General features: G+C 49.8%; 1 protein-coding gene across 5 annotated transcripts in view; it reads left to right on the top strand.

Moving 5' to 3' along the window:
• The window catches only part of ccdc120a (coiled-coil domain containing 120a), a 190,793-nt gene that overhangs the window by 160,985 nt on the left and 13,453 nt on the right, over window positions 1-16,355 (top strand). For 4 of the 5 annotated variants that reach the window (XM_055891073.1, XM_055891078.1, XM_055891075.1 and 1 more), the window contains 4 exons: window positions 6,688-6,747; window positions 6,999-7,179; window positions 12,007-12,087; window positions 12,505-13,464. In XM_055891073.1, coding sequence (XP_055747048.1) covers window positions 6,688-6,747; window positions 6,999-7,179; window positions 12,007-12,087; window positions 12,505-13,464 — 1,282 coding nt within the window. The remainder of the gene's footprint in view (window positions 1-6,687; window positions 6,748-6,998; window positions 7,180-12,006; window positions 12,088-12,504; window positions 13,465-16,355) is intronic. The other variant, XM_055891077.1, reaches the window with a different exon arrangement.

Raw genomic sequence — 16,355 nt, forward strand, 5'->3', positions numbered from 1 at the left:
TTGGGATTTTGTGGGTGTTTGTTACCTGTCTCTGTGTTTGTGTTCTGCACCAGATAGGTCTGTATCGGTTTTGCACATTTGTTATTTTGTATGTTTGTAGTGTTTCACTTGTTCTTGTATTAAACATGTTTAACACTAGCCGCGCTGCACTTTGGTCCTCTCCTTCACCCCTGGAAGAAAGCCTTTACAGAAACACCCACCAAACCCGGATCAAGCAGCGTGGCAACGGGCAGCAGCAACAGCAGCAGCGGTACCAGGAGGAATGGTCATGGGAGGAAATCATAAACGGAAAAGGACCCTGGGCAAAGGTGGGAGAGAATCGCTGCTCTCGGGAGGAGAAGGAGGCAGCCACAGCCCAGGAGCGGTGGATTGAGGAGGCAGCACGTAAGAGAGGCTGGAAGCCCGAGAGGCTCACCCAAAAATTTCTTGGGGGGGGGGGCTAAAGGGGAGTGTGGCGAAGCCAGGTTGGATACCTGAGCCAACTCCCCGGGCTTACCGTGGAGTGAGAGGGCGTCGTACTGGTCAGACACCGTGTTATGCGGTAAAGCGCACGGTGTCCCCAGTACGCGTGCTTAGCCCAGTGCGGGCTATTCCACCTTGCCACACTGGGAGGGCTAGGTTGGGCATCGAGCTGGATGTCATGAAGCCGGCCCAACGTATCTGGCCTCCAGTACGTCTCCTCGGGCCGGCGTACATGGCACCAGCCTTACAGGTGGTGTCCCCGGTTCGCCTGCATAGCCCAGTGCGGGTTGTTCCACCTCGCCGCACTGGCAGGGCTACGGGGACCATTCAACCTGGTAAGGTTGGAGAGGCTCGGTGCTCAAGAGCGCGTGTCCTCCTTCACGGTCCGGTATATCCGGCGCCACCTTCCCGCCCCAGCCCAGTACCACCAGTGCCTACACCACGCACCAGGCTTCCAGTGCATCGCCAGAGCCCTGTTCCTCCTCCCCGCACTCGCCCTGAGGTGCGTGCCCTCAGCCCGGTACCTCCAGTTCCGGCACCACGCATCAGGCCTATAGTGCGTCTCAGCCGGCCAGAGTCTGCCGTCTGCCCAGCGGTGCCTGAACTGCCCGTCTGCCCAGCGGCGCCTGAACTGCCCGTCTGCCCAACGCCGTCTGAACTGTCCGTCTGCCCAGCGCCGTCTGAGCCGTCCGTCTGCCCAGCGCCGTCTGAGCCTTCCGTCTGCCCAGCGCCGTCTGAGCCATCCGTCTGCCCAGCGCCGTCTGAGCCATCCGTCTGCCCAGCGCCATCTGAGCCATCCGTCTGCCCAGCGCCCTCTGAGTCATCCGTCTGCCCAGCGCCATCTGAGTCATCCGTCTGCCACGAGCCATTAGAGCCGCCCGTCTGTCCCGAGCCATTAGAGCCGTCCGTCAGTCAGGAGCCGCTAGAGCCGTCCGTCAGTCAGGAGCCGCCAGAGCCGCCAGCCAGTCAGGAGCTGCCAGAGACGCCAGCCAGTCAGGAGCTGCCAGAGACGCCAGCCAGTCAGGAGCTGCCCTCCAGTCATGAGCTGCCCTCCAGTCATGAGCTGCCCTCCAGTCATGAGCTGCCCTCCAGTCATGAGCTGCCCTCCAGTCATGAGCTGCCCTCCAGTCATGAGCTGCCCTTCAGTCATGAGCTGCCCTTCAGTCATGAGCTGCCCTTCAGTCATGAGCTGCCCTTCAGTCATGAGCTGCCCTTCAGTCATGAGCTGCCCTCCAGTCATGAGTTGCCCTCCAGTCATGAGTTGCCCTCCAGTCATGAGCTGCCCTTCAGTCATGAGCTGCCCTCCAGTCATGAGCTGCCACTCAGTCCGGAGCTGCCACTCAGTCCGGAGCTGCCACTCAGTCCGGAGCTGCCACTAGTCCGGAGTTGTCCCTCTGGCCTGAGCTACCTCTCTGTCCTGGGCTACCTCTCTGTCCTGAGCTACCTCTTTGTCCTGAACTACCTCTCTGTCCTGAGTTGTCTCCTCTATTGTAGAGGGGAGTTGGTGAAGGTTCCTGGACCATGGTCAGGGGCGAGGGTCGCCACTCAAGGGACGCTAAGGAGGTGGACAAAGACAATGGTGGAGTGGTGCCCTCGTCCACCGCCGGAGCCGCCACCGCGGAATGATGCCCACCCAGACCCTCCCCTTGAGTTTTAGGGGTGCGCCCGGAGTTCACACCTTGAGGGGGGGGTTCTGTCACGTTCCTGACCTGTTTTCTGTTGTTTTGTATGTGTTTAGTTGGTCAGGACGTGAGCTGGGTGGGAATTCTATGTTGTGTGTCTAGTTTGTCTGTTTCTATGTCAGCCTAGTGTGGGTTCTCAATCAGAGACAGATGGTAGTCGTTGTCTCTGATTGAGACTCATATATAGGAGGCTTGTTTTGTGTTGGGATTTTGTGGGTGTTTGTTACCTGTCTCTGTGTTTGTGTTCTGCACCAGATAGGTCTGTATCGGTTTTGCACATTTGTTATTTTGTATGTTTGTAGTGTTTCACTTGTTCTTGTATTAAACATGTTTAACACTAGCCGCGCTGCACTTTGGTCCTCTCCTTCACCCCTGGAAGAAAGCCTTTACAGTGACTTCACTGGTTAAAATACACACAGGTAACTCCCCCCCTCATCACTGTGACTTCACTGGTTAAAATACACACAGGTAACTCCCCCCCTCATCACTGTGACTTCACTGGTTAAAATACACACAGGTAACTCCCCCCCTCATCACTGTGACTTCACTGGTTAAAATACACACAGGTAACTCCCCCCCTCATCACTGTGACTTCACTGGTTAAAATACACACAGGTAACGTCCCCCCTTATCACTGTGACTTCACTGGTTAAAATATACACAGGTAACTCCCCCCCTCATCACTGTGACTTCACTGGTTAAAATATACACAGGTAACTCCCCCCCTCATCACTGTGACTTCACTGGTTAAAATACACACAGGTAACGTCCCCCCTCATCACTGTGACTTCACTGGTTAAAATACACACAGGTAACTTCCCCCCTTATCACTGTGACTTCACTGGTTAAAATACACACAGGTAACGTCCCCCCTCATCACTGTGACTTCACTGGTTAAAATACACACAGGTAACTTCCCCCCTCATCACTGTGACTTCGCTGGTTAAAATACACACAGGTAACGTCCCCCCTTATCACTGTGACTTCACTGGTTAAAATACACACAGGTAACTCCCCCCTCATCACTGTGACTTCACTGGTTAAAATACACACAGGTAACTTCCCCCCCTCATCACTGTGACTTCACTGGTTAAAATACACACAGGTAATTTCCCCCCTCATCACTGTGACTTCACTGGTTAAAATACACACAGGTAACTTCCCCCCTTATCACTGTGACTTCACTGGTTAAAATACACACAGGTAATTTCCCCCCTCATCACTGTGACTTCACTGGTTAAAATACACACAGGTAACTCCCCTCTTTATCACTGTGACTTCACTGAAAGTTGGTGTTATTAGGTAATACACAGTGCCCTCTGTAATTATTGGGACAGTGAAGCATTTTTCCTTATCTTGCCTCTATCTTTCCAAAGTTTGGATTTGAAATCAAACGATGACTACGAGGTTAAAGACTGGCAGCTTTAATTTGAGGGTATCTCCATCCTTATCTGATGAATCATTTAGAAATTACAGTATTTCTGTACTTAGTCCCCCCCATTTTAGTGAACCAAAAGTATTGGGACAAATTCACTTATGTGTATAAAAGTATTCAGAAGTTGAGTATTTGGTCCCATATTCCTATCACACAATGACTACAGCAAACTTGTGACTCTTTAAACTTGTTGGATGTATTTGCTGTTTGTTTTGGTTGTGTTTTAGATTATTTTGTGCCCAATAGAAATTAATGGTAAATAATGTATTGTGTCATTTTGGAGTCACTTTTATTGTAAATAAGAATAGGATATGTTTCTAAACACTTCTACATGAAGTGCTACTTGAATAATGATGAGTTCAAAAGTTAAAGACGCACAAATATCAAACCCCCCAAAAATGCTAACCTCCCCTGTTATTGTAATGGTGAGAGGTTAGCATGTCATTGGGGGTATGATATAAAATGCTAACCTCCCCTGTTATGGTAATGGTGAGAGGTTAGCATGTCTTGGGGGTATGATATAAAATGCTAACCTCCCCTGTTATTGTAATGGTGAGAGGTTAGCATGTCTTGGGGGTATGATATAAAATGCTAACCTCCCCTGTTATTGTAATGGTGAGAGGTTAGCATGTCTTGGGGGTATGATATAAAATGCTAACCTCCCATGTTATTGTAATGGTGAGAGGTTAGCATGTCTTGGGGGTATGATATAAAATGCTAACCTCCCCTGTTATTGTAATGGTGAGAGGTTAGCATGTCTTGGGGTATGATATAAAATGCTAACCTCCCTTGTTATTGTAATGGTGAGAGGTTAGCATGTCTTGGGGGTATGATATAAAATGCTAACCTCCCCTGTTATTGTAATGGTGAGAGGTTAGCATGTCTTGGGGGTATGATATAAAATGCTAACCTCCCCTGTTATTGTAATGGTGAGAGGTTAGCATGTCTTGGGAGTATGATATAAAATGCCAACCTCCCCTGTTATTGTAATGGTGAGAGGTTAGCATGTCTTGAGGGTATGATATAAAATGCTAACTGCCCCTGTTATTGTAATGGTGAGAGGTTAGCATGTCTTGGGAGTATGATATAAAATGCCAACCTCCCCTGTTATTGTAATGGTGAGAGGTTAGCATGTCTTGAGGGTATGATATAAAATGCCAACCTCCCCTGTTATTGTAATGGTGAGAGGTTAGCATGTCTTGGGGGTATGATATGTGTGCGTCTGTAACTTTCTCACTCATCATTATTCACGATTCATTCAGGATTATCCCTAATCATAGTAGAAACATACTCTATTCTTATTTACAATAAATGTGACTCCAAAATGACACAATACATTATTTACCATTCTAAACTTTTGATTACTTTAATACACATGTAAGTTCATTTGTCTCAATCCTACAATGTGGGGACTATGGACAAAGAGAGTTGTAATTTCGAAACGGTTCCCCCCCCATATGAATGAAAATACTCTCAAATTACAGCTAACACTATGCACTTCAACCTCGTAGTCATAGTTTGATTTCAAATACAAAACTTGTGACGTATAAAGGCAAAAACAATACAAAATGCTTCACTGTCCCAGTAATTACAGAGGGCACTGTAGTTTTGTATGCTTATGCCAAGTCTCCAGAATCCAGTCAGGAAACTCAGGTAACACTTAGCAATGGATCAGAGGATTATGATGTCATGGCTGCGCTGTGGGAACCGTGTGTTTAATACCACGGTTGTTAGATTCGTTAGGAACTCGGGTTCCTCCTCCGTCCCTGGAAAAACCAACCATTGACCCCGGAAAGGCAGGGATGGACGGCGGAGATAGAAAGGGGAGGGAGGGAGGGCATTGTTACAGAGGAGAGAGAGGAAGTCAGGAACAGTCTCGTTATTACTGGGCTGACACACACACACACACACACACACACACACACACACACACACACACACACACACACACACACACACACACACACACACACACACGATGTCCAGGGAAAGCACATGGAGGACACAGAGAGAACAATGCTAACAGTTATGTAACTACCACCTGACTCACTCTACCAAGGGTCGGAAATGGCACCCTATTCCCTATTTAGTGCACTACTTTTGGCCACACTGTGTTTTAGTGCACTACTTTTGGCCACACTGTGTTTTAGTGCACTACTTTTGGCCACACTGTGTTTTAGTGCACTACTTTTGGCCACACTGTGTTTTAGTGCACTACTTTTGGTCACACTGTGTTTTAGTGCACTACTTTTGGTCACACTGTGTTTTAGTGCACTACTTTTGGTCACACTGTGTTTTAGTGCACTACTTTTGGCCACACTGTGTTTTAGTGCACTACTTTTGGCCACACTGTGTTTTAGTGCATCCTAGTCATACTTTTGGTCACACTGTGTTTTAGTGCACTACTTTTGGCCACACTGTGTTTTAGTGCACTAGTAAAAAGAGAAGTGTGTGCCGTACTCAGATGCAGCCCATGTGGTGGTGAGTACACGGTGAGTACACGGTGAGCACAGGGTGAGGGCTGAATCTTACCGGAGATACGCAGAGCAATTCTAATGTCAATTTTGGACTGATTCTTATAGGGGATATGCATGGAAATGTGACTCAAGTCACGAGGCACAGATTTCAGGTTAAGATTTAGATATAAGGGACAGTGGGTGAGTTATATGGTGCACTCTGACTATGTTGCAATCTGACTTGTCCTGTGTGTGTGTGTGTGTGTGTGTGTGTGTGTGTGTGTGTGTGTGTGTGTGTGTGTGTGTGTGTGTGTGTGTGTGTGTGTGTGTGTGTGTGTGTGTGTGTGTGTGTTTGCGTGTGTGTGTGTGTGTGTGTGTGTGTGTGTGTGTGTGTGTGTGTGTGTGTGTGTGTGTGTGTTTGCGTGTGTGTGTGTGTGTGTGTGTGTGTGTGTGTTTGCGTGTGTGTGTGTGTGTGTGTGTGTGTGTGTGTGTGTGTGTGTGTGTGTGTGTGTGTGTGTGTGTGTGTTTGCGTGTGTGTGTGTGTGTGTGTGTGTGTGTGTGTGTGTGTGTGTTTGCGTGTGTGTGTGTGTGTGTGTGTGTGTGTGTGTGTGTGTGTGTGTGTGTGTGTGTGTGTGTGTGTATTCCTCCACAGATGACACGGTGAACTCCGAGAGCAGCTCCACGTCTGATTCTACAGGGGACCATGACAACGGTGAGCCTATAGGAGTACACTAGAAGAAGAACCAAGTCATGCTAAATACAGTACCTCCTAGTCATGTTAAATACAGTACATCCTAGTCATGTTAAATACAGTACATGTTAAATACAGTACATGTTAAATACAGTACAACCTAGTCATGTTAAATACAGTACAACCTATTGATGCAAAGGTTTACTTTCAGTCCTCACCAAACGTTCATCCCTTTGTCTTTTCTCTCGCTCTCTCTCTCTCTCTCTCTCTAGATGAGTCTTCGGGTGTGGCCCCTGACTGTCTGTCCCCGTCTCGGCCCCAGCTGTCCACTGGTAATGGTAATGGAAGCAGCAGTAATCCAGACAGCAGGCTGTGTAGGAAGCTTTCTCCTGTTGAGATCTATTATGCGATGAGGACCACCACGCAGCACAGCTCACTGGCCCTCTCTGCCAGGTACTGCTGCAGCTACACCGTCCCGTCTCTGACCCAAATGTCAATCATTCACATGTTTTTTTTTCTAAAGCCCTTTTTTTACATCAGTAATTGTCACAAAGTGCTTTAAAAGATACCCAGCCTAAAACCACAGAGAACAAGCAAAGCCAATGTCATATTGTGTAATTGTTCAAAGTAAATTAATAAGTTAGTGTTTGTACAAACAGATGATACAAACTAGTCAGTACAAACTGCTGGGGTTTGTATCTATTTGCAACTAGGAACCATCTATTCTATCCACATCTACACCGAGTGTACAAAACATTAGGAACACCTTCCAAATATATTGAGTTGCACCCCCTTTTGCCCTCAGAACAGCCTCAATTCCTCGGGGCATACATTTACATTTTACATTTAAGTCATTTAGCAGACGCTCTTATCCAGAGCGACTTACAAATTGGTGCATTCACCTAATGACATCCAGTGGAACAGCCACTTTACAATAGTGCATCTAAATCTTTTAAGGGGGGGGGGGGGGGGGCAGAAGGATTGCTTTATCCTAGGTATTCCTTGAAGAGGTGGGGTTTCAGGTGTCTCCGGAAGGTGGTGATTGACTCCGCTGTCCTGGCGTCGTGAGGGAGTTTGTTCCACCATTGGGGTGCCAGAGCAGCGAACAGTTTTGACTGGGCTGAGCGGGAACTGTACTTCCTCAGTGGTAGGGAGGCGAGCAGGCCAGAGGTGGATGAACGCAGTGCCCTTGTTTGGGTGTAGGGCCTGATCAGAGCCTGAAGGTACTGAGGTGCCGTTCCCCTCACAGCTCCGTAGGCAAGCACCATGGTCTTGTAGCGGATGCGAGCTTCAACTTGAAGCCAGTGGAGAGAGCGGAGGAGCGGGGTGACGTGAGAGAACTTGGGAAGGTTGAACACCAGACGGGCTGCGGCGTTCTGGATGAGTTGTAGGGGTTTAATGGCACAGGCAGGGAGCCCAGCCAACAGCGAGTTGCAGTAATCCAGACGGGAGATGACAAGTGCCTGGATTAGGACCTGCGCCGCTTCCTGTGTGAGGCAGGGTCGTACTCTGCGGATGTTGTAGAGCATGAACCTACAGGAACGGGCCACCGCCTTGATGTTAGTTGAGAACGACAGGGTGTTGTCCAGGATCACGCCAAGGTTCTTAGCACTCTGGGAGGAGGACACAATGGAGTTGTCAACCGTGATGGCGAGATCATGGAACGGGCAGTCCTTCCCCGGGAGGAAGAGCAGCTCCGTCTTGCCGAGGTTCAGCTTGAGGTGGTGATCCGTCATCCACACTGATATGTCTGCCAGACATGCAGAGATGCGATTCGCCACCTGGTCATCAGAAGGGGGAAAGGAGAAGATTAATTGTGTGTCGTCTGCATAGCAGTGATAGGAGAGACCATGTGAGGTTATGACAGAGCCAAGTGACTTGGTGTATAGCGAGAATAGGAGAGGGCCTAGAACAGAGCCCTGGGGGACACCAGTGGTGAGAGCGCGTGGTGAGGAGACAGATTCTCGCCACGCCACCTGGTAGGAGCGACCTGTCAGGTAGGACGCAATCCAAGCGTGGGCCGCGCCGGAGATGCCCAACTCGGAGAGGGTGGAGAGGAGGATCTGATGGTTCACAGTATCGAAGGCAGCCGATAGGTCTAGAAGGATGAGAGCAGAGGAGAGAGAGTTAGCTTTAGCAGTGCGGAGCGCCTCCGTGATACAGAGAAGAGCAGTCTCAGTTGAGTGACTAGTCTTGAAACCTGACTGATTTGGATCAAGAAGGTCATTCTGAGAGAGTTAGCAGGAGAGCTGGCCAAGGACGGCACGTTCAAGAGTTTTGGAGAGAAAAGAAAGAAGGGATACTGGTCTGTAGTTGTTGACATCGGAGGGATCGAGTGTAGGTTTTTTCAGAAGGGGTGCAACTCTCGCTCTCTTGAAGACGGAAGGGACGTAGCCAGCGGTCAAGGATGAGTTGATGAGCGAGGTGAGGTAAGGGAGAAGGTCTCTGGAAATGGTCTGGAGAAGAGAGGAGGGGATAGGGTCAAGCGGGCAGGTTGTTGGGCGGCCGGCCGTCACAAGACGCGAGATTTCATCTGGAGAGAGAGGGGAGAAAGAGGTCAAAGCACAGGGTAGGGCAGTGTGAGCAGAACCAGCGGTGTCGTTTGACTTAGCAAACGAGGATCGGATGTCGTCGACCTTCTTTTCAAAATGGTTGACGAAGTCGTCTGCAGAGAGGGAGGAGGGGGGGGGGGGGGGGGCGGAGGATTCAGGAGGGAGGAGAAGGTGGCAAAGAGCTTCCTAGGGTTAGAGGCAGATGCTTGGAATTTAGAGTGGTAGAAAGTGGCTTTAGCAGCAGAGACAGAAGAGGAAAATGTAGAGAGGAGGGAGTGAAAGGATGCCAGGTCCGCAGGGAGGCGAGTTTTCCTCCATTTCCGCTCGGCTGCCCGGAGCCCTGTTCTGTGAGCTCGCAATGAGTCGTCGAGCCACGGAGCGGGAGGGGAGGACCGAGCCGGCCTGGAGGATAGGGGACATAGAGAGTCAAAGGATGCAGAAAGGGAGGAGAGGAGGGTTGAGGAGGCAGAATCAGGAGATAGGTTGGAGAAGGTTTGGGCAGAGGGAAGAGATGATAGGATGGAAGAGGAGAGAGTAGCGGGGGAGAGAGAGCGAAGGTTGGGACGGCGCGATACCATCCGAGTAGGGGCAGTGTGGGAAGTGTTGGATGAGAGCGAGAGGGAAAAGGATACAAGGTAGTGGTCGGAGACTTGGAGGGGAGTTGCAATGAGGTTAGTGGAAGAACAGCATCTAGTAAAGATGAGGTCAAGCGTATTGCCTGCCTTGTGAGTAGGGGGCATAGACTCTACTAAGGTGTTGAAAGCGTTTCCACAGGGGATGCTGGCCCATGTTGACTCCAATGCTTCCCACAGTTATGTCAAGTTGGCTGGCAGTGGATCTATACTCCGACTAGTTCGTTCCATTTCATCCCACAGATGCTCAATTGGATTGAGACTTGTTGACTGGGGCAGGCCACTGCAGTAAACTGAGTTCACCGTCATGTTCGTGGAACCATTCCTGGACAATCCTTGTGGCATCGGGCATTATCCTGCTGAGAAAAACAAAGGTGCATTATCCTGCTGAGAAAAACAAAGGTGCATTATCCTGCTGAGAAAAACAAAGGTGCATTATCCTGCTGAGAAAAACAAAGGTGCATTATCCTGCTGAGAAAAACAAAGGTGCATTATCCTGCTGAGAAAAACAAAGGTGCATTATCCTGCTGAGAAAAACAAAGGTGCATTATCCTGCTGAGAAAAACAAAGGTGCATTATCCTGCTGAGAAAAACAAAGGTGCATTATCCTGCTGAGAAAAACAAAGGTGCAAATGGCTACACTGCTGTGATGAAGGCATGCAGCTGATTGGCAATGAGTGTCGCACCCCTTTTATCAAAGGGCCCAATGAAAACACACCGTCACACCGTAACACCACCAGCCTGCAATGATGCCACGCGACACGATGGATGCCTGTACCCATGTGGTTTTCTCCATACCGTGCTCCTCCTATCAGCGTGAAACAGCAGAAACCCGGGTATTCATCAGACCAGGCAATGGTTTTTTTTCACATTCTCCAGTGGCCAGTGTTTTCGTTCCTTAGCCCAATGCAACCACAGTTTCTTGTTTTTTTGTTGCTGCTGAAAGAGGTAGAACTCTGTGAGGTTGTCGGCTGCCATAGTCGTGGATTCTTTTGTGGGTCTATGGGCACCGATGTTGTACTGGACTGTCAGTTGACTAACTGTAGCCTGTCTGTTGCTCTGCACAATTCGTGTCAGACTCCTTTGTCCTCTTTCATCAATGACCAGTTTTGGACCGCTGGCCTGCCGTTGGCTGCAGGTCCTTTGGGTGGTGGACCATTCTTGATACACACAGGAAAACTGTTGAGTGTGAAAAACCCAGCAGCGTTGCAGTTCTTGACACCGGTGCGCCTGGCACCTACTACCACCATACCCCGTTCAAAAGCACTTAAATCTTTTGTCTTACCCATTCACCCTCGGGATGGCACACATACAGTACATAATCCATGTCTCAATTCTCTCAAGACTTTAAAAATATTATTTAACCTGTCTCCTCCCCTTCATCTACTCTGATTGAATTGGATTTAACAGGTGACATCAATAAGGGATCATAGCTTTCACCTGGATTCACCTGGTCAGTCTATATCATGGAAAGAGCAGGTGTTCCTAATGTTTTGTCCAGTGTATAATGGGTCTTTCTTCTTCAAAAGTTCCCGTAAACCACTGATACACAGGAAGAGTGACGTTGTCTCTTACAGAATCTATGGCCCAGTTTCATAACATTCTAACCAGGAAGAGTGACGTTGTCTCTTACAGAATCTATGGCCCAGTTTCATAACATTCTAACCAGGAAGAGGGATGTTGTCTCCTACAGAATCTATGGCCCAGTTTCATAACATTCTAACCAGGAAGAGTGACGTTGTCTCCTACAGAATCTATGGCCCAGTTTCATAACATTCTAACCAGGAAGAGTGACGTTGTCTCTTACAGAATCTATGGCCCAGTTTCATAACATTCTAACCAGGAAGAGTGACGTTGTCTCCTACAGAATCTATGGCCCAGTTTCATACATTCTAACCAGGAAGAGTGACGTTGTCTCTTACAGAATCTATGGCCCAGTTTCATAACATTCTAACCAGGAAGAGTGACATTGTCTCCTACAGAATCTATGGCCCAGTTTCATAACATTCTAACTTCCTAGATATGTCCTGTTTTGAGACTGTGGTATGTTGTAGTCCTAACGCAGACTCTTGCTGTGTTTGTCGCACTCTTCCCAGAAGCAATATGGAGGGAAGAAGTGTACCTACCACTCCCCTCTTCGCTCGGAACGGACCAACAGGTGTCCACAACCACATCAGGTGAGCTGAAGTCTTAGTCTGTACACCTAACCCTAAACCAACAGGTGTCCACAACCACATCAGGTGAGCTGAAGTCTTAGTCTGTACACCTAACCCTAAACCAACAGGTGTCCACAACCACATCAGGTGAGCTGAAGTCTTAGGCTTAGATTCAATCAGATTAAGCATTAACCGGTGACAGCAGACACCCCGCATAGTAGATCTGATTATATAGAGTCCTTAATCTATAGAACTAACCCTAACCCACTAGTGTCCAAAATCACATCAGGTGAGCTGCTATATACACACGCCGGAGCTAGAAGTCTTCATCTCAGAAAGGAATCTTCTTCCTCATCTTCTTGTTCTCCTCCTCCTCCCTGTTTTTCTTCTTCGATGGTTTAAATACATTTTTTTTAATGTATCTCTTTCCTTTTCCAGGTCAGCGATATCCACAGTGACGACTACCAAGCAGTGGTCAGACAATCCAGAGGCGGCCCAGGTGGTTCCTCATCAGTCTCAGGTCGGCGGCCCCTCCCCTGGCCCCTCCTCTGGCCCCCCGTCAGGGTCTTATGAGCAGGGAGGAGGAGGAGGGGGAGGCGGGGGTTACAGTGATATCCTGATGGACTATGTATGGGGGAAGCAACAGCAGCAGAGACAGGTCCAACAGGTCCATGGCAATGGAAAGTTCCCTTCCTCTGTCCCTGTACCTCCTCCTTCTCACTTCAACGGCTACCCCCACCCCCAGGGACATCCCCCGGGGCCCCAGCACGTCTCTGGGGGCCCGCCAGCCTACTCCAGCCCCCTGATGCTCCGGGGGAAACTTGGGGAGCCACGCCGGGTCAAGGTAACCCGTACCAAGTCCTGTGGTCCATTCATCCCTCTCCAGCACCACCAGCAGGAGGTGCTCCACTTCTCCTCTTACACCTCCTCCTCTTCTGACCCTCCTCTTCCTCCCACCTCCTCCTCCTCGACCGGGACCTCCACAGCTGCCCTGTACCCCCACCAGGGGTCTGGGGTTGAGTCCCAAAAGCAACAGCATGGCTCTGGATCAGGACCCGGTCTCAATCTCAACCACAACCACCAGCTCGGACCACCCCAGTACTCTGACTCCGTCACCCCAGACGACCCCATCCGCAGCCTGCATAAGGCCCTGGCTCTGGAGGGCCTGAGGGACTGGTACCTGAGGAACAGCCTGGGTGGAGTGGCGGTGGGGGGGAAGGTACAGGGGCAGGACAACAGGGGGTCCCCCAGGAGGCGTACCACAAACTCCCTGCACGGGTCACACCCTCAGCAGCTCCCACACCAGCCCCAGATCTACCAGGGAGACCGAGACAGAGACTATCCTCCCTGCCACCTGCCACAGTCACAGACCTTCCACGGGCATCCGCTACATGGCAGGTAGGTGTGGTTGGTATGTACAGTATGCTATGTCTGAGTGGTTGTCGTAAGTCAGTGTGTACGCTCTAATGTTCTGTCTCTCTGTTGTCGTCCTCCGTTTGCTGCCAGAGGCACTTTATTACAATAGTAAGTCATAAATATTATTGACGTTTAACATTTTATTATTATTATTAGGATTTTCATTTCCTTTTATTTATCTCGCTCTCTTTTCCATTCGCCGAGCGGACAGGGCGGTCAGGGAAATGAGAGAGGGGGGGAGGGTTTTGCCTCTTCGTCAACGACAAATAGTGTGCTGACTCGAGCCATTGTTGACCCGTCTTGGAATACCTGATGGTCAAATGCTGACCCGTCTACCTTCCCGGGGGAGTTTTCATCTGTTATCGTGACTATTGGATACATTCCACCACAGGACAAGAAATATACCAAGCTGGCACCTAAGTAAATGGACGAGGCTATAAACAAGCAGGAAAACTTACATCCGGAGGCTGGCTTTTTTTTGTCGCCGGCGATTTTAATTCCGCGTCATTAAGACACGTGATCAACACGTGTCCTTCACCACTAGGGATAGTAAAGTCTTAGACCACTGTTACCCTACAAGGCCGTCCCTCGTGCACCATTCGGCAAATCAGATCCTGACTATATACTCATGCTTCCTGTTTACAAGCAGAAGTTCAAACAGGAAGTACCCGTGACACACTCAGTTGAGAAATGGTCATCAAAATCTGAGATTCTGATTGGAATATGTTCCCAGACTCTCCAGATAACATCGACGAGCTAACCACCTCCATCACCGGTTTCATAAGGAAATGCCTCGGCGACGTTGTCCCACGGTGAAGTTTCGCTGCTTCCCCAATCAAAAACCCTGGATTACCACTGAGGTTGGTGCTAAACTAAAGGACAGGGCTAATGCACACAGAGCTATCGTAGACAACCCCGAGGCTACGGCTGAGGACAGGAACAAGTACAAGAAGTCCTCCCTACAGAGGGAGGTGCGGATAGCCCAGTACATCACTGGGGCCGAGCCCCCTGCCATCCAGGACCTCTACATCAGGTGGTGGGGACAGCCCAGTACATCCCTGGGGCCGAGCCCCCTGCCATCCAGGACCTCTACATCAGGTGGTGGGGACAGCCCAGTACATCACTGGGGCCGAGCTCCCTGCCATCCAGGACCTCTACATCAGGTGGTGGGGACAGCCCAGTACATCACTGGGGCCGAGCCCCCTGCCATCCAGGACCTCTATATCAGGTGGTGGGGACAGCCCAGTACATCACTGGGGCCGAGCTCCCTGCCATCCAGGACCTCTATATCAGGTGGTGGGGACAGCCCAGTACATCACTGGGGCCGAGCCCCCTGCCATCCAGGACCTCTATATCAGGTGGTGAGGACAGCCCAGTACATCACTGGGGCCGAGCTCCCTGCCATCCAGGACCTCTATATCAGGTGGTGGGGACAGCCCAGTACATCACTGGGGCCGAGCCCCCTGCCATCCAGGACCTCTATATCAGGTGGTGAGGACAGCCCAGTACATCACTGGGGCCGGGCTCCCTGCCATCCAGGACCTCTATATCAGGTGGTGAGGACAGCCCAGTACATCACTGGGGCTGAGCTCCCTCAGGACCTCTATATCAGGTGGTGGGGACAGCCCAGTACATCACTGGGGCCGAGCTCCCTGCCATCCAGGACCTCTATATCAGGTGGTGGGGACAGCCCAGTACATCACTGGGGCTGAGCTCCCTGCCATCCAGGACCTCTATATCAGGTGGTGAGGACAGCCCAGTACATCACTGGGGCCGGGCTCCCTGCCATCCAGGACCTCTATATCAGGTGGTGAGGACAGCCCAGTACATCACTGGGGCCGAGCCCCCTGCCATCCAGGACCTCTATATCAGGTGGTAGGGACAGCCCAGTACATCACTGGGGCCGGGCTCCCTGCCATCCAGGACCTCTACATCAGGCGGTGTGAAAGGAAAGAATACAACAAGACCGGTAAAATCATTAAAGACTCCAGCCACCCAAGACATAGACTGTTCTCTCTCCTTCCACATGGCAAGCAGTACCGGAGCAACAAGTCTGACACCAACAGGTTCCCGAACAGCTTCTATCCACAAGCCATAAGACTGCTAAATAACTAACAAAATGGCTACACGGACTATCTGAGATGACCTTTTGTATTTTATGAAATCGTTTTTTTTAATCAAAGTTGAAGTTCTGATATCTATGGATTCCGCGGTTAGCTTTTTTCAGCTGGGACCGCAAGTTTATGCCCCCGGATTTCTGCTAAAACAGCACAACAGTTAGCGGTTACGACGAGGAACTGAAGAAAGACTAGAACATTCTCTTGAACGTCTTTGTTGGCACAGGGAAGAATATAATAATCTCTGGTCCCCTGCCGTGTTATTGAAGGGATTTGGAACGTTACAGTCGCCTCGCTGCCCTAGACGAGTTTCCTGAACAAACTTTTGTGACAATTTTGACTTGCTGTGGGAGCAACCAGTCTTTAAAAGAGACTGGATTCACCCGAACCACAGGGGTTCCAGAATGATCTCCATCAACATAGCGAACTGCTTAAGAGACTGGATTCACCCGAACCACAGGGGTTCCAGAATGATCTCCATCAACATAGCGAACTGCTTAAGAGACTGGATTCACCCGAACCACAGGGGTTCCAGAATGATCTCCATCAACATAGCGAACTGCTTAAGAGACTGGATTCACCCGAACCACAGGGGTTCCAGAATGATCTCCATCAACATAGCAAACTGCTGAAGAGACTTGACAGTGTGAGTTTGGTAGTGCTCCAGTCCTCCTCTCATAATAAGACAACAGAGGACATCGAAATCCTATTATATCGTATTACATCCCAGAGAAATAGAAGTGCAGCGGTCTAGGG

Source organism: Salvelinus fontinalis, chromosome 31, assembly GCF_029448725.1.
Source record: "Salvelinus fontinalis isolate EN_2023a chromosome 31, ASM2944872v1, whole genome shotgun sequence".
NCBI classification, from domain to species: domain Eukaryota; kingdom Metazoa; phylum Chordata; class Actinopteri; order Salmoniformes; family Salmonidae; genus Salvelinus; species Salvelinus fontinalis.